At 38.6% G+C, this 27,500-nt stretch overlaps 2 protein-coding genes, 1 long non-coding RNA gene and 1 pseudogene across 3 annotated transcripts in view; 1 reads left to right on the plus strand and 3 right to left on the minus strand.

Moving 5' to 3' along the window:
- LOC131528391 (zinc transporter ZIP4-like) overlaps positions 1 to 51 on the plus strand; it is a 27,145-nt gene extending 27,094 nt beyond the window's left edge. Inside the window, exon 5 of the mRNA XM_058757477.1 lies at positions 48 to 51. Within this exon, the coding sequence (XP_058613460.1) occupies positions 48 to 51 (4 nt within the window). The remainder of the gene's footprint in view (positions 1 to 47) is intronic.
- A 354-nt stretch (positions 52 to 405) lies between these two features.
- Positions 406 to 3,388, minus strand: LOC131529224 (uncharacterized). The gene is made up of 5 exons (XR_009268026.1): positions 2,977 to 3,388; positions 2,453 to 2,540; positions 2,040 to 2,125; positions 1,166 to 1,193; positions 406 to 915 (listed from the first exon to the last, which is right to left on the minus strand). It is a non-coding gene; the product is annotated as an uncharacterized LOC131529224 (long non-coding RNA).
- A 10,823-nt stretch (positions 3,389 to 14,211) lies between these two features.
- Positions 14,212 to 16,672, minus strand: LOC131528990 (torsin-1A-like). The gene is made up of 4 exons (XM_058758486.1): positions 16,286 to 16,672; positions 15,967 to 16,142; positions 15,755 to 15,882; positions 14,212 to 15,114 (listed from the first exon to the last, which is right to left on the minus strand). Exons 1-4 carry the CDS (start codon positions 16,586 to 16,588, stop codon positions 14,867 to 14,869), a joined length of 855 nt encoding a protein of 284 aa, XP_058614469.1. The 5' UTR covers positions 16,589 to 16,672; the 3' UTR covers positions 14,212 to 14,866.
- A 2,287-nt stretch (positions 16,673 to 18,959) lies between these two features.
- Positions 18,960 to 25,248, minus strand: LOC131528392 (torsin-1B-like; annotated as a pseudogene).
- Between the last annotated feature and the right edge of the window lie 2,252 nt (positions 25,249 to 27,500).

Genomic DNA, 27,500 nt, shown 5'->3' on the forward strand with positions numbered 1-27,500 from the left:
CCACCATCTGTAGAACTCAGTGGCGCTGGTGCCACTGCTCTCAAAAGTTAGTCTGGAGCCCTGCTATATACAGGTGCATCTCAATAAATTAGAATGTTGTGGAAAAGTTCATTTATTTCAGTAATTCAACTCAAATTGTGAAACTCGTGTATTAAATAAATTAAATGCACATAGACTGAAGTAGTTTAAGTCTTTGGTTGCAATATGCATTGCAAATGTGGTACAATTAAAATTACTATGCAAGTACTAAAAAAAGTCAGCTGCTGAAATGTTAAAAGGATAGTACACAAGAACCGTGCGAAACGGTGACTCTAAAATGGTTATACAAACCAAACCAAATATAAATACTGAAAATGTGTTTGACATTAAAAACAAAAAACTTACACAGCAAAAGATGCAGTGACCTGTGGCTGAATGGCCTTTGGTTTTATTTAGCTGTGATTGACACACAAACAAAAGGGGAAAAAAGATAATAGCATCGTTGAATATGAGTCAAATATTGCATATTTTTTTAGGGAGCAAACTAAATTTTGTGACTGAGACAGCCCTTAACCACTGACTACTGAGCAAGGGACCTGAGTGATTGACACCCAGAGTTTAGGTCCACACCTCATCACACTCACCTGTTTGTGACTTTATAGTTAGTAAAACTGAAAAACTTGATTAGTTTGTTCAGGTGCACTGCACTATGTTGGAGCAAAACTCTGCATGTAAGTGGACCTTGAGAGACAATGTTGAGATCTCCTGCAATCTATTCTGAACATGACAATTCAGAGAGGCAGGATGACTTCTAGATAGATGACTCACAACACTGGTGTCCAGTCCTGGGCATGGAGGACCAACCTTCTGCAGAGTTTCTGGTGATCCTTGATCAGCTGCTCAGGTCTGCTTAATTGGGGTTGGAGCTAAACCAAACTAAAAAAAGAGAAAGAAGACAACCAATTAATATGTTAATTTGATGTTAAAAAGTTAAAGAAAGATAAAGTTAAAAATTTTGATTCATAAATATGCACAACATCTGAAAATGCACAAAGTGTTTAATGAGAATGTGTTTAATGAGAACTTTCAACTTTCACTGAAAAATAAGAAGCAATATTAAGTCACAGATGCATTTTTATTTATTCTTGTTATTCTTATTCTTATTCTTGAAATAAGTTATAATTACCTTTTGGTTTATTGATGATTTTCAGTCTCTGAAATAGAAACGTTCTATCAGTTATGGATGGCATCATACATACATCATATGTAACGATATTTAATAAGATTTCTAACACCGTGTCTACACCGGACGGCGCAACAAAATAGAATATAACCTATTATTATATGATGTTGTCTACACTGGATGCAGTGCGGCACGACACAACAAATCCCTGACAGTAATCTGATGCCTCGTTCTATTTATGACGTACTGACAAAAAGTTCAAATGATTTTTAACAGTCACTTTGTCGCATCCATTGTAGACATGGTGTGAGAGCGTGAAGCTTGGAGATAGAGAATGGGAATCTACGGCACTGTGCATTGCATTATGGGTATACAATACAAATCACCAGAGGAAAAAATTACTATTTACGTTAATATTTTTAAAAGCTTCTTGCATTTTATTAGAATAAACGAATTAATATTCAAATCACTTGTGTTATTAAAGTTTGTGGTCAATTTATGTTTTGGAAATAAGTCTCTTATGTTCACCAAGAAAACTGCCTTTATTTGATCATAAATAAAAACAGTAATGTTGTGAAATATTATTATTTAAAATAACTGTTTTCTATATGAATATATTGTAAAATGTAATTTATTCTTGTTTTCGCAAAGCATGATTTCTGAAGGATCATGTGACACTGAAGACTGTAGATTCAGCTTTGATCACTTTTAAAACATACTGAGATAGGAAATTGTTATTAAAAAATGGTAATTTTACAATATTACTGTTTTACTGTATTTTAATCAAATAAATGCAGCAGTGGTGAGCAAAAAATACTAATACATGACAAATCTGACCCTTAAACTTTAGGTAGTGTATATTTGAGGTATTACTTACTAGACAGATGGTTCATAATGTCTAGAGATGTTCTTCGACAGGAGATACGCTCTAACTCTTGTGCACGGCCGTCAGCATGGAAGAATCTAGGAACATAAACAATCTGTCACAATGCCAGGTTTATTTAAAATATAGCAGAGGTGAAATGCAGAAAAGAAAAATAATAATTTACAGAATGTACAATTTAATAACAGAATGTACATTTTTAGGTTTACTTATTTAGTAATTCTCTTACAGTGTTATTTATGTTTGGACATCAAAGCCCTTTTAAAATTACTAACAAGCAAACAAACAAACGCGCGCGCACACACACACACACACTCACATATATATATATATATATATATATATATATATATAATTTTGCAAAAGAAAATTACAGATGCTTGGTGATATAGGCGATATCAGATCACCTGTGATGTGTATTTCTCTGTCAGCAGCTCCCTTCAGAAATGTTAAAATCAGGAACTTCTGTGTAATAGAGGGTTTTTTCTGACGCTTCTGAAATCACAGAACAAGTGGTATCAATATGTGTTTACCATGAAAGATCAAAACCTGTTTTCAGTTTCAGCACATTTTCACGCTCCATGTAAGTGACGTATCCGATTAACTGTACAGTGCATACTTTTAGGTTAAATTAATTAACGTTAGCTTACTTCATCCGTTGACAAACTGCCAGCAAAAACTTTATATAAAAAACGCTCATCTACACATAAGATTACATTAAAAGCCCAAACTTTCATAAACAAGAGCTCGTCTATAGTTAACGTTACCTCTTATTGTTAGCTCACGGTTGAGATGCTAACGGACTTTTTCCGAAGACACTAAACCATTAAAAAATAAAGTAAATATTCAACGGAAGCGTGTCATTCACGTGAAAGAAAGTGTCAGGAACGCTTGTATGTTCTATTTGTGTAATTTTAGAGACTAAACTTACCTGAAATTAGTAAAAACAACAGTGAAAGACGAAGTTGCTGCTTGACAGTTGAGCTGCCGCCCCGTTTCCATGGTGACTTCCTCCACTCCAGTTCAGCGCGCGCTCGTCCATTAAAGCACGTAGAAGTCACGCAGAATTTTACGTAAATAATATAATATAATATAATAGCTTTAGAAATGGTAAACGTGGTGTAGAAACAACATTGAAAAAACATTCATTAAAATCTAGGGCATAGGAATTTATTTTTTCGTACACATATTTACACATGTATCGTGAGGAACAATTTTTTAACTTTGTTTTATGTATTTTTAAAATATATTTTCAAAATATATTTCAACATATTTAACAGTGCTGTATGGGTGTAATTGATGTGAATTTATTAATAGGGCTATACAAAGGCATATTAAAAGCAATCGTCCATAAACTTCCAGTGCCAGTCATTTCTTAATTTATGCCAGGAGTTATGTAAATGAAAAACGAAGTCGAGATGGATATGAGTCTTAGACCTTTTTAATGATGTATAGTTTGTGAAGTTAATTGCATTATTTTACATTAAAACTAGCAGTAACTCTGAACTAATGTAAACAAAGAGCGCTGTGCACAGGTTAAGAGATTTTAAACAAGCACTGTTAATACACATTTAGTTAACCAGATGAAACAATACACATTTTAATGCTATAAAAGTGTGCACACATTGAGAGAAATAAACAGCAGATGTTCATATTAACAACTTCTTTAACTTGAGCAAACGCTGCTAATACACATATACATTTGTTAATAAAACGAAAGCATGCATGTTTTAAAGCTAGTGAATAAAAGGAAACGATCCGCCCGCATGCCTCTGCTCAATGACGGTGCCTGGATCAGCTGTGATCTGCGTCTCGGGCCGATGACGTCACTTCCAGGGAGGCATGCACAGGCCTGTTGGACACGCCCCCGTCCCCTGACTCCGCCCCCATGTCAAAACAGCGCCACAAAGTGAGACGCGCAGAAATGTGAAGCGCAAAAGGAAAACGGTATCGCAAACTCAAACTTGACTGAAACGCAAAATAAAAGCTGCATTGCAAATAAATTAGTAGATATGGCCATGGAAAATATGTATTGCAAAATCATTGCTTTTGCTCTGTTTTATTTATCTATTTTGCAATTCTTTATTTTTATTCACAAAACTTATTTTCTTTTTGCAATACTTAATTTTCTTTTGCAATTCTTTATTTTTCTTTGCAAAACTTATTTTCTTTTGCAAAACTTTATTTTCTTTTGCATATATATGCGGCATTAAATTGACTCCATAGCGAAAGCCCTTAACACATATGAACGCATACTTTATAAAACGATCACGTTATTGCTATTTTCATTTGAAAATTTAGCTTTGAATATAGAACATAATATTACAGTGCATGTGGCATTAACTACCGTACAGTTATGCAGTTATTTTAGTTGCATCAGAGTGATTGACAGAGATTGAAACATTGTGTGTGTGTTTTGTATTAATTAAAATATATATATATATATTGTTTGAATTGAATTTATGTTTATGAAAAATTTCAATCAATTTTTTTTTTTAATATTTATTTTTTATTATTATACCCTCATTGGGGGCTGAGCCCCCCTAAAATGAAAATCCTAGAATCGTCCCTGGTGCTACGTCTGAACTGATTGCACTATGTATAATCATTCTCTATTCTTAACTGTTTTAAATTCTTTTTAAATCAATTTTTATATAATTTTGTTTTTATTGTTGTGATTATTATTATTATTTTATTCCTTGTTTTTATTGTTGTGATTATTATTATTTTTAATGACTATTTCACGTCCTTTTATGTAAAGCACTTTGAATTACCACTGTGTATGAAATGTGCTATATAAATAAACTTGCCTTAATGTTATTATTAAATAACTAGGCCTATAATAACATTACATTCAGTTAGAGAGCAAAGGAATGACAACATAACGGGTACATTATTTGTTTTGTGTCGCCTTTTACCTTATTCTCTCAAAAATCTATTGTTTTTTAGAAAATTCAGGAAATTTTCTATTCTTATTTTTAGCGTTCATTTTAAGCTATAAAACACAGGCGGCGGTGTTTTATCCTATTGATTAATGTAAAATAAACGCTAAAAAGAAGACTATTTTGTGAGTGCGGATCGTGGTCTCATAGGCTACTATAACAAATAATATTTAATAAACACAATACAGTGCATCTCGCACCTAAACAGGTGGCGTGGTTGAATCTGCCGGTGGGGGCGGAGCCACAAATCCGTGAGTTTACAAACCCGTGGGAACGGATTGCGAAAGCTTGCGCACGGATTATGAATTTGTGGGTACAGATTCAAAAACCGAGGGTACGGTTTACAAAATCTGAGCGCACGGATTGGAAATTCGTAGGTACGGTTTATTAATCTGTGGGCACGATTTGTTAAACCGAGGGAACAGTTTAAGAATTCGTGAGTACGGTTTATAAACTGAGGGAACGGATTGTTTTTTTTTTCTCCTACAGGTGACTTCCCGGGCTCCGTAGAAATCGAAATTGATTGTCGAGTGCCAAATAAACACAGAGTGTTTATTATGTATATAGAGTATATTTATTTAAGTTCTGATAACTTATACTGTTTTGTGCAGAATTGTGTTTTTCAAATGTTCTGTTGAAGGATTTGTGCAATTGAGAAATATAAGCTTGTCTTACACTTATATTGTTATAGTAAAACATGGCTGTTTGTACAAAATTTTTTGCAAAAAAACCTAGATATTTTTTTTCGGATGGGGGGGAGGGGGGCGCTCAGAGGGGGTCTCGCCCGGAGAGTAATTCAATGTAGAACCGCCCCTGTATATATATATATATATATACATACATACAGTCATGGCCAAAAATATCTGCACACTTGGTAAATATGATCAAAGAAGGCTGTGAAAATTAATCTGCATTGTTAATCCTTTTGATCTTTTATTTAAAAAATTCACAGAAATCTAACCTTTCATTGGTTAATAAGAATTTAAAATGGGGGGAAATATCATTATGAAATAAATGTTTTTCTCATATACACGTTGGACACAATTATTGGCACCCCTAGAAATTCTTATGAGTAAAATATCTCTGAAGTATATTCCCATTCATATTCACAATTTTGAGTACTCCAGTGTGATTATGAACATGAAATTATCCAGCCATGGCTTCCTGTTTCACAGAAATATAAATAGGAGGGGAAACAAAGCCCAAATTCCCTTAATCATCCATCACAATGAGAAAAACCAAAGAATATATTTCTGATGTGCAGCAAAAGATAATTGAGCTTCACATAAATCAACATAAAATGTTACGAAACTGCCTGGAAGAGGGCGTGTGTCTATATCGTCCTAATGCATGGTGAGGAGGAGAGTTTGAGTGGCTAAAGACTCTCCAAGGACCACAGCTAGAGAACTGCAGAAAATAGCTGAGTCTCAGGGTCAGAAAACCTAAAATAAAAAAAATTGTCAAACAGCACCTACATCACCACATGTTGTTCAGGAGGGTTTCAAGAAAAATTCTCCTCGCTCATCCAAAAACAATCTCCAGCATATTCAGTTATCGGACACGACTGGAACTTCAAATGGGACTGGCTTCTATGGTCAGATGAAACTAAAAAATGAGCTTTTTAGCAGCAAACACTCGAGATGGGTTTGGTGAACACAGGGATAAAAAGTACCCCATGTGTACAATGAAATATACTGCTGTGTTTTTGATGTTGTGGGCCTATATTTCTGCTGGAGGTCCTGGACATCTTGTTTAGACCAACACGGTCTCACCCCAACTAGTCATATATTGACGCTTGGTCAGGACCCTTTGGCCCAATATATAATTTAATCATGACGATAAGCCTTTGCGTAGGCATATTGACGCTAAGGGTTTCTTATTTAAAGCAATGGAGGACCCTGCACGTCGAAAAATGACACTAAAGGGGTACCCTGTGAGTCAAAAAGAGACGCCAAAGGGTCCTGACCAAGCGTCAATATGTGACGAGTTGGGAGTGAGACCGTGTTGTTTAGACACATGGCATCATGGATTCTTTCAAATACCAACAGATGAAAGTTGACAGTTTCAAATACCAACAGATCCGTTAGAAATCTTATAATGGGCCATGTTTGGATCTTCCAACCGTACAATAATCCAAACACAAACCTCAAAAACAACACAAAAATGGGTCATGGAGCACAAAACCAAGCTTCTGCTGGCCATTCCAGTTCTCTGACCTGAACCCTGTAGAAAATGAGTGAACTGAAGAGAAGAAGCAGCCACATGGAGCTGGGAATCTAAAGGGTCTGGAGTGATTCTGATTTTTTTTTTTTTAAATAAAAGATCAAAAGGATTAACAATGCAGATTAATTTTCACAGCCTTCTTTGATCACGTTTACCAAGGGTGCCGATATTTTTGGCCATGACTGTACATATACATATACATACATATATTATATATATATATACACATTCACATATATATATATATATATATATAGTTCAGCCAACAAAACCATAAATTGGGTTTCTTATTAGATTAAATTTGGTTCACAGTATAAGTGTCATGGATCAACCAGGCTCCTCCACCAATCACAAACAGTGATCACAGTCACCTGAGTTTTAATCCAAACCACCTGCACCTCATCAACACTCATCAAGATTCACACTACTTAAGCACACACCTCACACCAGTCACTGTCCGATCTCGATTTCACAAAGTGGATTCTCTCCCTCCAAGTCTGGAAACTTACCTCTCGAATACTTACCTCCTCTCCCGGATCATCTGTGTCTCCTACGCCTGTCTGTCTTCATCTGTCATCCCAGCCAGCAGTCAGTAGTCAGTCAACAGCCGAGGTGTGTGCACATCCCATCCTCCACGAGTTCCTGGTGATACAACCATCCACAGATATCCTTAGCCAGTCCTCAATACCATTAATAGCATCTCTATCCTCCTGCAATACTTACCCGTCTGCTCATCTTAATAAACTCCTGTGTATACTCCATCCTCCTCTGTGTCGGGTCTGCTTCACTTAACAGAAGGTCGGACCGTTACAGAGCGATTCAAGATGAGTCGGACGGACTCCTTCCAGGAGCTCGTGGACAACTTACGCGCGTCCTCACTGTTGCTCCTCCACCAGCACCGCCCATCACATCCGTATCCACCATTACCACTTCATCTCCGCCGTTAACCGCCAGTCCCATGGCCAAACCAGCGCCATTCTCTGGCGTGGCAGAGGAGTGCAACGGTTTTCTTCTACAATGCTCTCTCTATATTGAAAATCAACCTCACCTCTACCCCACAGAAATCTCCAAAATCTCCTTCCTCATTTCACTCCTCCAAGGCAAAGCTCTGCAATGGGCAGAGACGATCTGGGCACAAGCTGGTAATATCACTCAATCCTTCAGTAACTTTGTTTCTCATTTCAGAGAAGTCTTTGGACGGCCACATGGGGATCCCACTGCCAGTGACCAGCTCTATCACCTCCGTCAGGGATCTCAGCCGATCACTGAGTATGCGCTGAAGTTCCGTACACTCGCTGCAGCCAGCGGCTGGAATGAACGCTCATTAATTACCGCTTACCGCCAAGAATTAGAGCCCAGACTTCGCTTACAAATGGCGAGTTGCGATGACGGCTTTGGTTTGGAAAATATGATCCAACACTCCATTCGATGTTCCTCCCAAATGCAAGCCTGCTATGATGAACTGAGTTACTGGAACCGTTGCACTCCCCCACACCGTCACCCAGAGACCTATTTTCCTCCAGAACCAGAGACAGAGCCCATGCAGACAGACTCTATGCGGTTGACACCCGCTGAGCGGCAGAGGCGGCTATCCAAGGGACTGTGTCTCTACTGTGGCGGCGGAGGGCATGTGATTATCTACATGCCCCATTCGTCCACCTCGACTATTGGTGAGTTCCATCCAATCTGTTCCCCAAAACATGTCTCCGTTCACTATATCCGTGACTCTGATTACTCCATGCACTTCTCTTCCAGTCCTTGCCCTCCTTGACTCTGGATCAGCTGGGAACTTCATATCTCGGAGCCTCTGCCGCCAACTCAAAATCCCCACAACGATCAACACCAAAACTTACCAAATCCAATCAATAACGGGAAAATCTCTCAGTCATCACGTCAAACATCTGGCCGGTCCCATAATTCTCCGTGTGGGTCTCTTCCACGAGGAAACCATCAGGCTTCTGGTTCTGGAGGAAACTAACATTGATATCATTCTGTGTTGTCCGTGGTTTGCGATTCATGAACCCCAGCTGGCCTGGCACATCGGAGACGTCCTGAAGTGGGGAAACCAGTGCTTCCCTCAACCTTCTCAATCCGTCAAGACTATTCTTCCACTAAATGCCACTTCCATTGAAAGTCCGATAGACCAGCAGTCAATAGACATCCCCAAGGATTACGCCCACTTCAGAGACGTCTTTTGCCCGAAGAAGGCCTCACAATTACCTCCACACCGGCCATGGGACTGCGCGATAGATCTGCTTCCCGGTGAGTCAGTGCCCAAAGGAAATATCTATCCATCCCAGAGAAGAAGGCCATGGAGGAGTATATAGAAGAGGCCCTCCAACAAGGTTACATCCGACCATCCACCTCCCCTGCTGCTTCCAGTTTCTTTTTTGTGGCCAAGAAGGACTGAGGCTTGCGGCCCTGTATCGATTACCGGTCACTCAACAACATCACAGTGAAGTTCCGCTACCCACTTCCTCTCGTCCCTGCAGCTCTGGAACATCTCCGTGGTGCCACAATCTTCACTAAGCTAGACCTCTGCAGCGCGTACAACCTCATCCGAATACGTGAGGGGGAAGAATGGAAGACTGCCTTCGTGACTCCAACTGGACACTACGAATACTTGGTCATGCCGTATGGCCTAGTCAACACCCCCTCCGTATTTCAGGACTTCATGCACGAGGTGCTCCGAGAGTTTCTCCACCGTTTCGTCTTGGTATACATCGATGACATCCTCATCTACTCTCTGAGCCTGGCCGAACATCGCCACCACGTTGCGGAGATCCTTCAACGCTTACGACAATTCCATCTCTTCCTCAAAGCTGAGAAATGCTCCTTTCATCAATCTTCCGTACAATTTTTGGGTTACCATATAGACAGTAGTGGCATCCGGATGGACGAGGGGAAGGTGGAGACCATCAAGACCTGGCCGAGACCCACTACCATCAAGGAACTCAAACGCTTTCTGGGATTCTCCAACTTCTATCGCCGATTCATAAAAAAACTACAGCACTCTTACCAGTCCACTCACAAACCTCCTCCGCAATAAGCCCAAGTCTCTGTCCTGGTCCGGAGCGGCCCAAGAAGCCTTTGAAAAATTAAAAACGTCTTTCACCCAAGCTCCCATCCTTGTGCATCCAGATCCGGAGAAACCCTTCATAGTGGAAGTGGATGCTTCCACCACAGGAGTAGGGGCCATCCTTTCCCAGCAGCAGGGGAATCCTTCTAGACTCCATCCATGTGCCTTCTTCTCCTGTAAACTCAGCCCGGCGGAGCGTAACTACGACATCGGAGACTGGGAACTCCTAGCCATCAAGCTGGCCCTCGAGGAGTGGAGACACTGGCTTGAGGGAGCTAAACACCCATTTACCGTGCTTACTGACCATTAAAAACCTGCAATATCTCAAGGAGGCTAAAAGACTCAACCCACGACAAGCACGCTGGGCGCTATTCTTCACTTGCTTCCAGTTCAAGGTGACATACAACCAGTACCGTTTCTAGGCATAGGCAAGCTAGGCGCTACAGGCATCCATTGGCTATAATGGTATCATAGATAACCAATTGTGCAAAATGTTTTATCTTAACAGTCAATTTACAAATAGGCCTAATGTGTTCAGATTTGTGGAACTCACAATGTGCTGAATTTCCACAAATTAGTGTCGTTACTATGACAACCATAGTAGGGGGGGGGGACTAATAGGGATTTCGCCTAGGGCGTCAAAATGGCTAGAAACGGCCCTGCATACAACCCAGGTCCCAAGAATGTCAAAGCCGATGCCCTGTCACGACTGTATGCACCGGAAGAAACCGAAGACAAACCTAATCCCATCATCCCAGAAAATGTTTATCAACCCGATCCAATGGAATCCAGATACCTCTTCCAATGTCTCCACAGCCACTCCACCGGGCTGCCCTCCTGAAGCACAGTATATCCCTCGGCTCCAACGCACCCAACTCATCCATACAGCACACTCCTCATTGGGCACTGGCCACCCTGGGGCCAACGCTACCCTCTCGCTACTAAAAGACCGTTACTGGTGGCCGAATATGGCTAGGGATGTGAGAAGGTTCGTCCAGGGTCGTGAAGAGTGCGCCATGTCCAAAAGTCCTCGCCACCTTCCTGCAAGTAAACTTCTCCCTCTGCCCGTACCCAATCGACCATGGTCACACCTGGGAGTAGACTTTGTTACCGACTTACCAGCATCCGAAGGTAACGCCTGCATCCTGGTCATTGTGGACAGATTCTCCAAGTCTTGTCGGTTGATCCCCTAAAGAACCTACCCACAGCCATGGAAACGGCGGAACTAATGTTTAACCACGTGTTCAGATATTTTGGCATTCCAGAGGATATCGTATCCGACCGTGGACCCCAATTCATATCCAGAGTCTGGAAGAATTTCCTCAAACTCCTTGGTGTGACCGTCAGTCTCTCGTCTGGATACCACTCGCAGACGGAGAGAAAGATCCAAGAAATCGGACGTTTCCTACGAACCTTCTGCCACGGCCACCAGCACTCTTGGAACCAGTTTATTGGCTGGGCCGAGTACGCCCAGAACTCCCTTTTGTCAACAAACCACTGGACTCACTCCCTTCCAGTGCGTACTCTGTTTCCAGCCACCGTTATTCCCCTGGACCACTGGTTCCGAGAAAGCGAGAGGGTCTGGGATGAAGCACACCACCACCTTCGGCGAGCTTTGAGCAGGCGCAAATTGACCGCAGACCTTCGATGCTCCGACTCACCCTCTTACCAGCCTGGTCAGAAGGTCTGGCTGTCCACACGAGACATCAGACTGCGCCTGCCTTGTAAGAAGCTCGCTCCCAGATACGTTGGCCCCTTCGTCATCCAGAAGCAGATAAACCCGGTCACATTCCAACTCCAACTACCCCCTCAATATAAGATTCACCCCACCTTTCACATTTCACTCCTCAAACCTTACCATCTTCCTGTCTCTTCTTCCACAGAGCCTGGCCGGACCACTGAACCCCCTCTCCCACTGATTCTGGAGGACGGAGCAGTCTACGAGGTCCGAACCATCCTGGATTCCCGACGCCGTGGTGGTAAGCTGGAGTACCTCGTCGATTGGGAAGGGTATGGACCAGAGGAGAGGTCATGGATTCCCAGAGACGACATCCTGGATCCAGCTCTGATGGAGGAATTCCACTCAAACTTCCCCAACCGCCCAGCACCCAGAACCAGAGGAAGACCACCACGGCACCGGTTCCTTCGGCCCTCAGGAGCGGGCCGTGGAGAGGGGGGCTAATGTCACGGATCAACCAGGCTCCTCCACCAATCACAAACAGCGATCACAGTCACCTGAGTTTTAATCCAAACCACCTGCACCTCATCAACACATCAAGATTCACACTACTTAAGCACACACCTCACACCAGTCACTGTCCGATCTCGATTTCACAAAGTGGATTCTCTCCCTCCAAGTCTGGAAACTTACCTCTCGAATACTTACCTCCTCTCCCGGATCATCTGTGTCTCCTACGCCTGTCTGTCATCCCAGCCAGCAGTCAGTCAACAGCCGAGGTGTGTGCACATCCCATCCTCCACGAGTTCCTGGTGATACAACCATCCACAGATATCCTTAGCCAGTCCTCAATACCATTAATAGCATCTCTATCCTCCTGCAATACTTGCCCGTCTGCTCATCTTAATAAACTCCTGTGTATACTCCATCCTCCTCTGTGTCGGGTCTGCTTCACGTAACAAGTAAATAAAGTAAAAATACTGCTCCTCTTGAGAGTAAAAGAGTACATTTTCCCATAGGAGTGAAAAAGGTCATAAACACTGAATATTTTCAAGTACAGTGCCAAAATAAGTGCAAGTGCAGTTTCCTCATAATCATTGCAGAAAATACAATTTACATTTATTCTTTTAAAAAAAAATTATTTGTATTATATTTTGTAAATAATGATTTGCTAAAATCTGTGAATGAGCTTATAAGAAACTTATTTAATCTTATTTCTAAGATATTCCTGTGGTAAGAACCACATTTTCTCCAGCAAATCAATTTTCCATTTAATAGAGTTCCAATGAGACACAACATGAGGTACAGTAACAATTTCTCTTTGGAAAAGAGTACGAATAGCTCTATTACTCTTGGGATTTCATGAAAAAACTAATTTAACCAACATAAAAAAACGTTAGTGACATCAAGAGACGCTGAATTGGGAGAATGGTCTTTTTCAATACCTAACATGTGAGTACCTGAAGGGATTGAGCCAATAACAATTCAGAACTCTCTTTGAGGAATTGGTTTTTTACAATAAGAAAGGAATTCATAAGAAAAGAGTGTTCCTTCTTTGTTTTGAACTGACTGAACAATTTAATATTGTCGTCAAACTAGTTCTTAAAAGAGATTTGTGTTTGTATAGAATGTTTCTATTATTTCATATGAAATAGTGATGCAGAGAAAAATTATGCTTAAATAGGTTATTAATGACCAAGACAGGAGGAGCATTGAAAATTTGAAAATTTGTTTTCAGCATGGGTGTGTGTAATTTGCAATGTAGAGTAAAAGTATTGTCAAGTTATGTTTATCACAGACCTTATTTTATTAATTATTTGTAAAACCCCATCATAAAATCCCATTGGAAAACATTGAGGGAACCAGCAGAGAATATTTGTACTACGTATACTTTTTAAACATCACATATCACTTTTACTATATTTTTACTCTATTACACTGCACTGTGTCAGTGCATAATGTTTTAGCACACTGGATCCATGAAGGATTATCAGTTACATTTCTTATTGTTTGGTGTGGAGTTTATATCTGTCTTCTGCTATGAAAATATAGAAAACAGACAACCAGTGTGTCAATTTTTGATTTGTATTTACTGAGTGTATTCCATTTTATCAATGATGGTCAATTATTAGTAGGCTAGTAAAAGATGTATTATTTCGATTTGTTTCCAGTATTTCACTGGGATTGAGCTGTGTTCTGACCTGAAGTGCAAGAAAAGCAATTTCCACAAAGAAAAAACTTTCATTCATTTAATGTACATTAGATTATATTACATGTATACATCACAGTTATACTACATTAATATTAGAATTGTTACCAGAAAAAAATAGCCAAATCAACAAGCGTGACAAGTGTAAGCTTTCACAATTTCTAACGAAAATTTATAATTTTCCAAGCCTAACTAAACTGGAGACAGAGTTATTTTTTAATTCCATGTAGATCACAAACCACTGAAATCGACTGATAAATGTAAACCTTACTGTACACAATATTAACTTCTTTTTTACTGAACTGCTGTATAAAATCACATTTGCACTATTCAGCAGAGCCCTTGTTCATGTTAAAGCTACAAAGTAGCCTACATAAAATATTTTTAGTTGTTCATTTGGAAAAATGCTCATTTGTCATTCTTCTTCCTTCTTCCATTAATTGTAATTGTATTTTGTATATATTTGATTATTCTGGTAACTTGTTATGAGCAATTATGATGGACTCCCAGTTCCGTTAAAGGAATATAATACCTTGATAAAAACAATCCCATTTTGTTTAGTTCAACTAATTAAAAGTTACCCAATGTTTAGTGAGGGGAGCCTACATCAGGCTCGTGCATGTGTGTTTTGTGTTACATATTTAATTTAAATGATGAAGAATGACAGACTGGAGATGCTTTTTCTGTGTGTTATGGTATATAGAAGCGCAATTTGTTAGGAATGAGCTTGCAGCCCTGGAGCGAGAAGACGCGCTCCTCTTCAGGGAAGAAGATTAGGTCATCAGTCATTCTTTTAACCACATTATTATCTGGAGTAAAACCCTGTCTGGCCATTTCACCCAAACCACACTGAATGACGTGCTTGTACTCCAGAGGAAGAAACGGCACGAAGAAATCCACCAGGTGCCTATCGATTAAACTAGTGTGCCAGAAACCACCTGCGGAAAGAGAGAAGAATGTGCAATTATAAAAGCAATAATAATATAAAGGTAATAAAATGTAATGTGGGATTTTCAACTCACTGTGCTATAGGCCTACTTCAGAAAATGGATATGGCTGTAAAATCTGATTGAATGAGCTGTGCATAAAACTAGAGTCATCTGACCAATGCGCTAATAATGTAGTTTAGTTTAGTTTTATTTAAAGTTTGACATGACAGGATATTGCAGCACAAAGCCCTGAAATGTGTCAAACATACACATACTCCAAGACAAATAATTTATACAAATAATGACCTCTGTTATGCTGCCGGTTTAATGAATATCATTACTTAAAGAAAAACTGTTTAATGTGATTACTATTAATATATAATAAACATTTGTGTTTGATCATATCGCTACTGTTGGAATTTAATTAGCCTAATAATTTTACATTTCACTTATTTAATAATTACTTATTTTACAACACTTTTAAATGTTTAGTGATTTTATGACATGTTTAAGGCGCAAGTTGTACCCAACGACAGCTTTTAACTGTAAAATCACTACAACTGACAGTGTTGTATGGCTTATTGCTCTATTAATTAACAATCCAACTGCTGTGATGATTCTCTGAGAGCAAGAGAGACACTTGACTTACTGTCTTCGTTGTTGAAGACAGACTGTGAGAGTACCGTCTCTAGATCCTTCAGCTGGATCTCCTCTCGTTCTTTACCATCCCTCCAGAATTTCATAGTCACGTCATTGATCATCTTACCCCCAGCATTGCTACAAAAAGAAAAACATCTGGCTTACAGAGGCTGTTTGATTGAAATGAATGGGTCAAAAGTTTTCTGGGCTGATGACACTGACCTGAGGAAGATGAAGATGGCCTGTCTGTATGACACTCCGTCCAGGTTGTCTGAGAAATCCAGGTAAGGTTTTATACTGTCGATCAGCTCCAAGGGCATTTTATCCATTCCATCAAAGATGAACATTGAACGTGGGCAGATAGAGACATTCCCTCGTATCCACTCCTGTAACTGCGTCTAAACACACGCAATCATACATTTTGTACAGATATGAGAGTTAAGGGACACAAAAGTTTAATATATTAAAACAATTCGGTGCAACAAAATACAGGTCTTTTCTATGTATTTGCACATTGTGCATATATATGTAAACTCATTACCTTGTACTTGTCAATGTGAGCCTTGTGAGGAAAGTGTGTTGTCACTGAAAACAGATGAACAAAGCTGCTCTTCATTTTTTTTTTGTAAATATTTTCCGCTATAAGCTGGCTCACGAAGGTCTTCCCGGTTCCGGTCCAGCCGTGGAGGGACAGAACCAGCGGTTTCTTTGGGTTTTTATTCTCCATGAAGCCTGTGACGGTTTTCAGGATGACCTCAGCAGCGACATGCTGCCCGTACAGCTTTGTTTCGAGGTCATTCTTCAGCCCTGTGGATGAGAGGACAGATTCACAGCATGTTGGCATGCTCTACTGCAAAACATGCAACATTCCAGCAACATCCAGAGCAGAGTCTGAGCCTATAATCGTTTAGTTAACAGCCTTTTTGGTCTTTTATTGTTATTATTATTATTATTTATTAACAGCTGAGTACATTTATTTTTTCAGGATTCTTTGATCAATAGAAAGATTATTTAAAATCACTTTAAAATGACACGAAAAACAGTTAAATTCTATTTTAATTAATTAATTTAATTTTAATTACAGTTTTTCTCGATTGCTAACACACTGTAACTGATTCATTTGGCCCATTTTTACAAACCATTCATACAGTTCTCAAAACAAAGACATGTTTCTCAAAACTTTTAACACATTTCACCTGTTTGCAAACACGTTCCAATTTGCTCAGTGTTTTCTGCAAAACTCTTTTTGCACAGGTTTAACCATGTTCTCATTTAGAAAACTCAAACACACAATATAATTAACTCAAGCATCAAAAAATGAACACAAACAGCACATGTTTATCCATGTGTGAACATTCAGTAGCAAAACTGATGACACACAGGTCAGAATCTCAGGATGATATGCACAGGAGCACAAGTGATTATGTGTTTTGGAAAATCAATACTGGTAGTGGGAGACAAAGAGGAATAGGAGGAGAAAATAAAAAATTAAGGGGATGAGGCCTACAGGCTCATCTACAAGGTTTCAGTACTACTGACACATACAATATAATTACAGTACATAGCAGCAGTACTTCAGATGAGAGAACTTTCATTATTCTATGTACAGTAAATAATGTAGCACATGTTGTACACCCTCAAACTCATTACTGTTGAAATGATTTGTAGCCAAGTAGTCCTTACATCTACTCTATTTTTGCAGAACTGAGAGTCGACTGTCCAGGGAAGGCAGAAATGTCTTTTTTCAGAAGACTAAGAAACCGCTATAACAAATAAGGATACTACCAATACTGTAATGCTATTTGGCTGAGGATGCTGAATGAATGAATGAATGAATTTATTTATTTATTCATTCACAGTAAATGACATTATAGTCCAGTGTGTGTTTACTGTATATTCAGTTGTTTGGTCTTTGAACTTTTCTCTTCTAGTGCTTTTCATCTACTGTAAAATATCTTTACAGTCGTTTAATGAAAGTAAACTTTTCTTAAAGTTTATTGCTGAATTTTACTGTATCTGCACCCCTTTATTTATGCTGTATACTGTAACAGACATTGACTAGCAAAGGATTCCTGTTTCCCAAAAGGAGGTTTTGTAACAGTGTTTTGAATTGATCTCACTAGTGTTCTCTAGACAGGAACGTAGTCTGAGTATTTGACAGGTTTATGTATCATCTGAGGCCAAAGTTTGAGTCTGACAAAAGAGAATATGTTTTTGACTAAACTATTTGATTTTGACCTGGAAGTTTGAAGTTTGCACAAGTTGGTGTGTAATTTTGAGATTGTGTTTATAGTTGTGAGATAATGGTGAATTGTTTCATGAATTGTGTGTTAGCAATCGAGAAAAACTGTAATTTAAAACTAGTTTTAGATCAAATAAGTTACGCTGAACGTTTACCATTGTGCCACACCCTAGCATTGCCCAGTAATATCGACACAACAAATAGAAATGCAGTTATATAAATGTATACTCATATGTGCAGAATAAATTATTCATACATAAATATATTAAAGGTCATATATTTTACACCTTTCTGGAGTTTTATTTTAGGTGTTGATGTCCTTAAGAATATATATTTGCGGTATAAGTACCAAAAACCATCTCAATATACTGTATTTTACAGCTCCTCTCAGGAGCTCTGCTAAGAACAGGTCGATTTTGGTCTGTCGTCTAATTAATATTCACGAGTCTCTCTTCTGATTGGCCTGTTGTTTTCTGAGTGACGCACGTCAGGCCAACTACAGGTAGACCTTTTAGGCCGACGTCACAATTACATCACAGCGCTAGCTGGAGGAAAAACAAAGGGAAAACTGGAGGCGGCCCATTCAAACCATAGACTGTAAAAAGATGGACGACGCGTCTCCGCTTCCTTCCACTATAGAAAAGTGAAGCGAATACATCTCAGTATGGCCGCTGCCATCTTGAGTAAATGACGTCATTTGGAGCCCGAGTCTGCGCAGTAGAGTCGTGAGGTCGAGCCGTGGAATCAAACTCCCGCCCAAACTCCCGCAGACCCAATCAACCATAACGACACGCCCCGTTTTTATAGCATCAAATTACTAGCTAAAATCAAACATATCACAAAAACGAACAATTGAACATATATCAGACTACCTTAAATGACCAAAACCATATTTCGGAATATTGTATTAGAAGTGTAATTTAATTTTTTATTTTGACTGAAGTCCCATTCTTTTACATGGAGAGGGCGGGGTTTATGACCTGTACTGCAGCCAGCCCCCAGGGGGCGATCTTAGAGCCCGCAGCTTCACTTTTAAGGACGAGTGAGACACACCCCATTCGAGCAGATTCTGCTACATAAGGAGCTTAAAATATCATCTTGTGATGTTGGGTGCCAGAATCGACGTAATAATACAGCCTCAAATTAGAAATTTTATCGCATACCCGCTGCCTCTGCCAGACAAAAACCGATGACAGCTGTGGTTAAACACGATAAAACGAGCGGACTGGACAGAAAAGATCGTCAAAAATGCTCACGTTTGCAGCGCACACTTATCAGAATGGGTTCAATAAAGTATTGTCTTTTGTTGTTATGGGCTGTGCATAAAACTAGAGTCATCTGACCAATGCGCTAATAATGTAGTTTAGTTTAGTTTTATTTAAAGTTTGACATGACAGGATATTGCAGCACAAAGCCCTGAAATGTGTCAAACATACACATACTCCAAGACAAATAATGTATACAAATAATGACCTCTGTTATGCTGCCGGTTTAATGAATATCATTACTTAAAGAAAAACTGTTTAATGTGATTACTATTAATATATAATAAACATTTGTGTTTGATCATATCGCTACTGTTGGAATTTAATTAGCCTAATAATTTTACATTTCACTTATTTAATAATTACTTATTTTACAACACTTTTAAATGTTTAGTGATTTTATGACATGTTTAAGGCGCAAGTTGTACCCAACGACAGCTTTTAACTGTAAAATCACTACAACTGACAGTGTTGTATGGCTTATTGCTCTATTAATTAACAATCCAACTGCTGTGATGATTCTCTGAGAGCAAGAGAGACACTTGACTTACTGTCTTCGTTGTTGAAGACAGACTGTGAGAGTACCGTCTCTAGATCCTTCAGCTGGATCTCCTCTCGTTCTTTACCATCCCTCCAGAATTTCATAGTCACGTCATTGATCATCTTACCCCAGCATTGCTACAAAAGAAAAACATCTGGCTTACAGAGGCTGTTTGATTGAAATGAATGGGTCAAAAGTTTTCTGGGCTGATGACACTGACCTGAGGAAGATGAAGATGGCCTGTCTGTATGACACTCCGTCCAGGTTGTCTGAGAAATCCAGGTAAGGTTTTATACTGTCGATCAGCTCCAAGGGCATTTTATCCATTTCATCAAAGATGAACATTGAACGTGGGCAGATAGAAACATTCCTCGTATCCACTCCTGTAACTGCGTCTAAACACACGCAATCATACATTTTGTACAGATATGAGAGTTAAGGGACACAAAAGTTTAATATATTAAAACAATTCGTGCAACAAAATACAGGTCTTTTCTATGTATTTGCACATTGTGCATATATATGTAAACTCATTACCTTGTACTTGTCAATGTGAGCCTTGTGAGGAAAGTGTGTTGTCACTGAAAACAGATGAACAAAGCTGCTCTTCATTTTTTTTTTTGTAAATATTTTCCGCTATAAGCTGGCTCACGAAGGTCTTCCCGGTTCGGTCCAGCCGTGGAGGGACAGAACCAGCGGTTTCTTTGGGTTTTATTCTCCATGAAGCCTGTGACGGTTTTCAGGATGACCTCAGCAGCGACATGCTGCCCGTACAGCTTTGTTTCGAGGTCATTCTTCAGCCCTGTGGATGAGAGGACAGATTCACAGCATGTTGGCATGCTCTACTGCAAAACATGCAACATTCCAGCAACATCCAGAGCAGAGTCTGAGCCTATAATCGTTTAGTTAACAGCCTTTTTGGTCTTTTATTGTTATTATTATTATTATTTATTAACAGCTGAGTACATTTATTTTTTCAGGATTCTTTGATGAATAGAAAGATTATTTAAAATCACTTTAAAATGACACGAAAAACAGTTAAATTCTATTTTAATTAATTAATTTAATTTTAATTACAGTTTTTCTCGATTGCTAACACACTGTAACTGATTCATTTGGCCCATTTTACAAACCATTCATACAGTTCTCAAAACAAAGACATGTTTCTCAAAACTTTTAACACATTTCACCTGTTTGCACACACGTTCCAATTTGCTCAGTGTTTTCTGCAAAACTCTTTTTGCACAGGTTTAACCATGTTCTCATTTAGAAAACTCAAACACACAATATAATTAACTCAAGCATCAAAAAATTAACACAAACAGCACATGTTTATCCATGTGTGAACATTCAGTAGCAAAACTGATGACACACAGGTCAGAATCTCAGGATGATATGCACAGGAGCACAAGTGATTATGTGTTTTGGAAAATCAATACTGGTAGTGGGAGACAAAGAGGAATAGGAGGAGAAAATAAAAATTAAGGGATGAGGCCTACAGGCTCATCTACAAGGTTTCAGTACTACTGACACATACAATATAATTACAGCACATAGCAGCAGTACTTCAGATGAGAGAACTTTCATTATTCTATGTACAGTAAATAATGTAGCACATGTTGTACACCCTCAAACTCATTACTGTTGAAATGATTTGTAGCCAAGTAGTCCTTACATCTACTCTATTTTTGCAGAACTGAGAGTCGACTGTCCAGGGAAGGCAGAAATGTCTTTTTTCAGAAGACTAAGAAACCGCTATAACAAATAAGGATACTACCAATACTGTAATGCTATTTGGCTGAGGATGCTGAATGAATGAATGAATGAATGAATTTATTTATTTATTCATTCACAGTAAATGACATTATAGTCCAGTGTGTGTTTACTGTATATTCAGTTGTTTGGTCTTTGAACTTTTCTCTTCTAGTGCTTTTCATCTACTGTAAAATATCTTTACAGTCGTTTAATGAAAGTAAACTTTTCTTAAAGTTTATTGCTGAATTTTACTGTATCTGCACCCCTTTATTTATGCTGTATACTGTAACAGACATTGACTAGCAAAAGGATTCCTGTTTCCCAAAAGGAGGTTTTTGTAACAGTGTTTTGAATTGATCTCACTAGTGTTCTCTAGACAGGAACGTAGTCTGAGTATTTGACAGGTTTATGTATCATCTGAGGCCAAAGTTTGAGTCTGACAAAAGAGAATATGTTTTTGACTAAACTATTTGATTTTGACCTGGAAGTTTGAAGTTTGCACAAGTTGGTGTGTAATTTTGAGATTGTGTTTATAGTTGTGAGATAATGGTGAATTGTTTCATGAATTGTGTGTTAGCAATCGAGAAAAACTGTAATTTAAAACTAGTTTTAGATCAAATAAGTTACGCTGAACGTTTACCATTGTGCCACACCCTAGCATTGCCCAGTAATATCGACACAACAAATAGAAATGCAGTTATATAAATGTATACTCATATGTGCAGAATAAATTATTCATACATAAATATATTAAAGGTCATATATTTTACACCTTTCTGGAGTTTTATTTTAGGTGTTGATGTCCTTAAGAATATATATTTGCGGTATAAGTACCAAAAACCATCTCAATATACTGTATTTTACAGCTCCTCTCAGGAGCTCTGCTAAGAACAGGTCGATTTTGGTCTGTCGTCTAATTAATATTCACGAGTCTCTCTTCTGATTGGCCTGTTGTTTTCTGAGTGACGCACGTCCAGGCCAACTACAGGTAGACCTTTTAGGGCCGACGTCACAATTACATCACAGCGCTAGCTGGAGGAAAAACAAAGGGAAAACTGGAGGCGGCCCATTCAAACCATAGACTGTAAAAAAAGATGGACGACGCGTCTCCGCTTCCTTCCACTATAGAAAAGTGAAGCGAATACATCTCAGTATGGCCGCTGCCATCTTGAGTAAATGACGTCATTTGGAGCCCGAGTCTGCGCAGTAGAGTCGTGAGGTCGAGCCGTGGAATCAAACTCCCGCCCAAACTCCCGCAGACCCAATCAACCATAACGACACGCCCCGTTTTTATAGCATCAAATTACTAGCTAAAATCAAACATATCACAAAAACGAACAATTGAACATATATCAGACTACCTTAAATGACCAAAACCATATTTCGGAATATTGTATTAGAAGTGTAATTTAATTTTTTATTTTGACTGAAGTCCCATTCTTTTACATGGAGAGGGCGGGGTTTATGACCTGTACTGCAGCCAGCCCCCAGGGGGCGATCTTAGAGCCCGCAGCTTCACTTTTAAGGACGAGTGAGACACACCCCATTCGAGCAGATTCTGCTACATAAGGAGCTTAAAATATCATCTTGTGATGTTGGGTGCCAGAATCGACGTAATAATACAGCCTCAAATTAGAAATTTTATCGCATACCCGCTGCCTCTGCCAGACAAAAAACCGATGACAGCTGTGGTTAAACACGATAAAACGAGCGGACTGGACAGAAAAGATCGTCAAAAATGCTCACGTTTGCAGCGCACACTTATCAGAATGGGTTCAATAAAGTATTGTCTTTTGTTGTTATGGGCGTGTCTGAAGGTTTCTTGCATCTCACGACATCTCATGTCGTGTATGAAATAATGTCTGTGTGCATGTGTGTAAAACAACAAACTGACGATTTATATATAATATAATTGTGGCTGGAATAATAAGCTGTAAAAATAGTTGCCTGCTGAAATTGAAAAGTATATAGCCTACATCATGACTAGATAGACACGGTGAGTTTGTCTATACACGTTAGATGTGATCCACCGTAACAGTCCTGTCAGATCGTCCATCCTTGGAGTGAGCCTGTAACGTTACAGGTCGGCCGATCTGGTTTCGTCTGTCACTAAAAATGGCTGTCCCCTAGTGGTGCCCTATTTGACTGACGTAGTACCCTATTTGAGGGTATAGGGGGCGATTTCGGATACAGCCTGGTTCTTTCGAACAGGTCGTTTAAACTTTAAATGAACTGTTAAAAAAAAAAAACGCGATTTACATAATCACAATTATGTGAAAGGCGGATGATTTGCATGTCTTAAACATATAAAGTGAATAATCTTAATAAACTCACATTTTTACATAAAGCATGAGAAACCATTTAAAAAAAAAAAAACGTTAATGAAGCCTCATGAAGCCAGTGCTTCAGAAACTTGCTTAGCCCCAAACAATTGATAATATGGGGGAGGGGTCAAGAAACTCGAGCAAGCAACGCGCAAACTTCGCGCAAGACTGTGAACGTCAGTCAATTCACTATAGAGAAAGTGAAAGTAAAACAACTGACGGTTAACGCTGCATTAACGGCGCATATTCTCTCTGAGACAACGAGAGACGAATCTACTTTAACATATGCTGATAACGGTATATAGGCTAAATCGTATGCAACGTCAAGCCAAAGCTCAGGATTTATGTGCTCACACTATACGGTCCGATCGTCAAGCTGCGTCTCAAACGTGGGTCTCTCCAAACCCGGAGCTGTGAAGCCTCCATCGCTTCCGTCCAAACCACTCACCGTGTCGCCATGGTTTCGTTTCTGATGCCCTCACGAGGGGCGACCAAAATTTCAGACATGTCAGAAATTCATCCTACCATCCGATTACTTGTAGGCTACATGTTAAACATATCAATTCGGGTTATACATTTTCATTTGAATTTCGCAACTTATAAAGCCTTAAAGTGTTTAATTTATACAGGCTATTCAAACTATATTAAATGGCAAATGTAAATTATATAATTTAATTTTCTTTTTCATTTTGCACCAAAGGTTGCACACATGTATGGTAAAAATGTATATTTAATGCCATTTTGGATATTACATTTCAGACCGCATGTTGCTATGTGCTTCCAAGTGGGGGGTTATTATGCACAACAGAGTTCTTCTGTAAAACAGTTTTCACTAACATTCGGATATTAACATTTAACATTAAACATCAACAATAAAAACAACTAGGCAGGCTAGCTGATTATCTTAAAAGTCCATATCGACATCAGTTCAGCACTTTCTCCGACAAGCGGATGCGATGAGACCTGTTTTCCGGGTTTTACGTTCGACATTAAATAAGTGATGAATAAATAACTGCATAGGTCTAAAACGAATACATGAATATTCAAAGATTAAATGTAATAAATTATTTTATTTTAATTTGAATAAATGCACTTGTACATCTATGACTAAATTGTATGAAAATAGCCTATGCAGTATAAACTTTAATCATTTTATCCCTTACATTTCTTCATGTGTTTTTATTTAATTTATTAATTTGGCATGTTTCATTCTATCACACAGAGATATAGCCTAATCAAACTGTATTCTGATCAAATCCACATTAACTCTCTTTTACCGTTTTTATCGAACTTGATCCAGTTCTCCACATCACAGCCTTCCTCATCGAAGTATGCTCCCAGAACAGCACACAGCAAGGTAAAGATCCAGTCTTTCATTTTACTTAATAAATTTTAGATAAAAACGCGGGCTCCAACTCAACCTCCACGTCAGTCATATGGTCTTTTTGAAGTTTTAACCTCGTTTTGAAGTTTGAAAGCTATCTGAGATGACAAAATCTGCGCAGAACCATTCACCGCGAGAGGCATGCTGGTTAGAAATGTGGACCTCAAAACGACATAGCTTAATGCTCATTGGTTCAAACAACCGTGATGCTGCCTTCTCTTCTAAAATGTTTCATTTTTATATCTGATATCATGTGTAAATTATGCGTGTATACGCCCAAATATATGCATTGTGCGTAAATATGCAGAATAATATAATCAGAGCTGACCAGTAACTGATTACATGTAATCTGGATTACTTAATCAGATTCCAAAAATTAAGATACTTGTAATTAGAGTTAGTTATTTTAAAATACTCGTAATCAGACTACTTTTTAATTGATTAGCCTACATGATTTATTCACACAATAGCAATAAATTATTCATCATTCATTGATTCTCTCTAATTCCTCTTTTTTTATCTTTTAAAATTTCCTTTCTAAAATAGTCTACTGCCTATATACACTCAGAAAGTCCAGTTTTGTGGACATTCACACTGAGATCAGTCATTAGTCAGGTGGCGACACAGCATTTGACCAATGGATTTACAAAAATCATTTCAGGTTTAAGAAGTGTTTCAACATTGCATCAGCTACTCATGAACACATTCATTTTTATTTGAATTATCACTCAGTAGGTTACTTAACCACACTGTTAGACATTTCAAAGGGTTTTTACAGTAATTTACTGGCAACACTGTTGCCAGTAAGTTACTGTAATTACAATTTACAGTAGCAAACTGTATTTGATTTATATACTACTGTAATTCATTCATTTTAATATAGATTAGATTTTATAATTTTTTATATAGAATTAGTTTTATTTTTACTCTACATAGGTACTACTGGCATTCAATTAAAACAGACACAATAATTACAAAATATCAAATTCTTTATTTAAAACATTGCATGTATAACACTGTATAAAAATACAGTCTTCCAATGCTGGAACAGTGCATCTTCACCATTTCTCCTGTCTTAGGATGTTTTGCAGTGCATTATGTTGTGATTTATCCTCACAAAGAATCTTTAGGCAACAGAAACAAAATGGAGAAAAAAGACAAACAGCCATTGAATACACAGCGGCCTGCAAAACCCAGGTGCTTCTCCAAAACGTGGCCACCATCTTTGCTCACCATCCACTTTGACAGAAATGTCTTCTCTGAAAAACAAGTAGAAGAAATAGCACACTTTTAAAAGGCAAACCTCATATAGAATACACAAATCTCTCAAAACCATAGTTGTTCTCTTACCATGAATTATCAGTCTCAGGGTGGCTGCAGTCCATGCCTTTCTTGATGCTTCATTGCAGTTGCCTTTAAAACACAAATACAAAAAAATGCAGTAAATCTTAAATTCCATTAAAAACTATAACAAACTAATTCTAAAACTAGAAAGGCAGCTAGCCATAAAACTAGTTTAACCTAGCTAACATATGCTTTTATTTTCTCAGGCTACTGGCCAACATTAAAGGTGCTGTATGTAGGATTGTCACCGAGTGGTTGAACTAGGTATTGCAGTCCAAATTCAAAATATTGGAGACGGTTATTTTCACCCTCCCCCTCCTCCTCAGGTTTGACGCACACGCAGGTTGCCAGATTAATGACATCAACAGGAAGGAGAGCACATGATGATGAAGACAATTAAATACCCTGTGTTTTCCGCCAACTGGCAACCCGCGGTGCCGAAATACAATTGGATAAACTGGCAGTGGGCGGGTTTCACAAACCATAACAAACACAGACATTACGGGCCGGAATGCACATTTTCAAAGGAGAATAACTGACTGTAGCATTGTTTTTCAGATAAACAAGTATGTTAACTTAGCATGTTTCTTAAATATCTGCAAACATGGTATTTTTATGCTTTAGTAGAGTCAAAATCCTACATACAGCACCTTTAACTACTAACACCTGAAATAAATGTCACATTAGTTAACCTAATGTTAATATAAGATAAGCCTTGCTCGTTAAAAACAATTTTAATTCGGTAACTTAATTCAATAAGCTGACAAAAGTCGTTTGAAATGACAGCGCAGTTTACCATAGTAAAGTTCTGTAACCGCCATGTTGACGAGTAAATGTTACTAATGTTAGGTAAACTGCCCAGATAGCACACGTACGTCGCGGAGACGTCTGTGCGATGTCG

The sequence above is a fragment of the Onychostoma macrolepis genome, chromosome 21 (assembly GCF_012432095.1).
Source record: "Onychostoma macrolepis isolate SWU-2019 chromosome 21, ASM1243209v1, whole genome shotgun sequence".
NCBI lineage: Eukaryota > Metazoa > Chordata > Actinopteri > Cypriniformes > Cyprinidae > Onychostoma > Onychostoma macrolepis.

Coding starts and splice junctions, on each gene's coding strand:
- LOC131528990 (XM_058758486.1), bottom strand. CDS start 16,588: ATGCCAACATGCTGTGAATCTGTCCTCTCATCCACAGGGCTGAAGAAT. Junction 16,143..16,285: donor CTCACATTGACAAGTACAAG/GTAATGAGTTTA, acceptor GCGTGTGTTTAG/ACGCAGTTACAGGAGTGGAT. Junction 15,883..15,966: donor GCCATCTTCATCTTCCTCAG/GTCAGTGTCATC, acceptor TTCTTTTTGTAG/CAATGCTGGGGGTAAGATGA.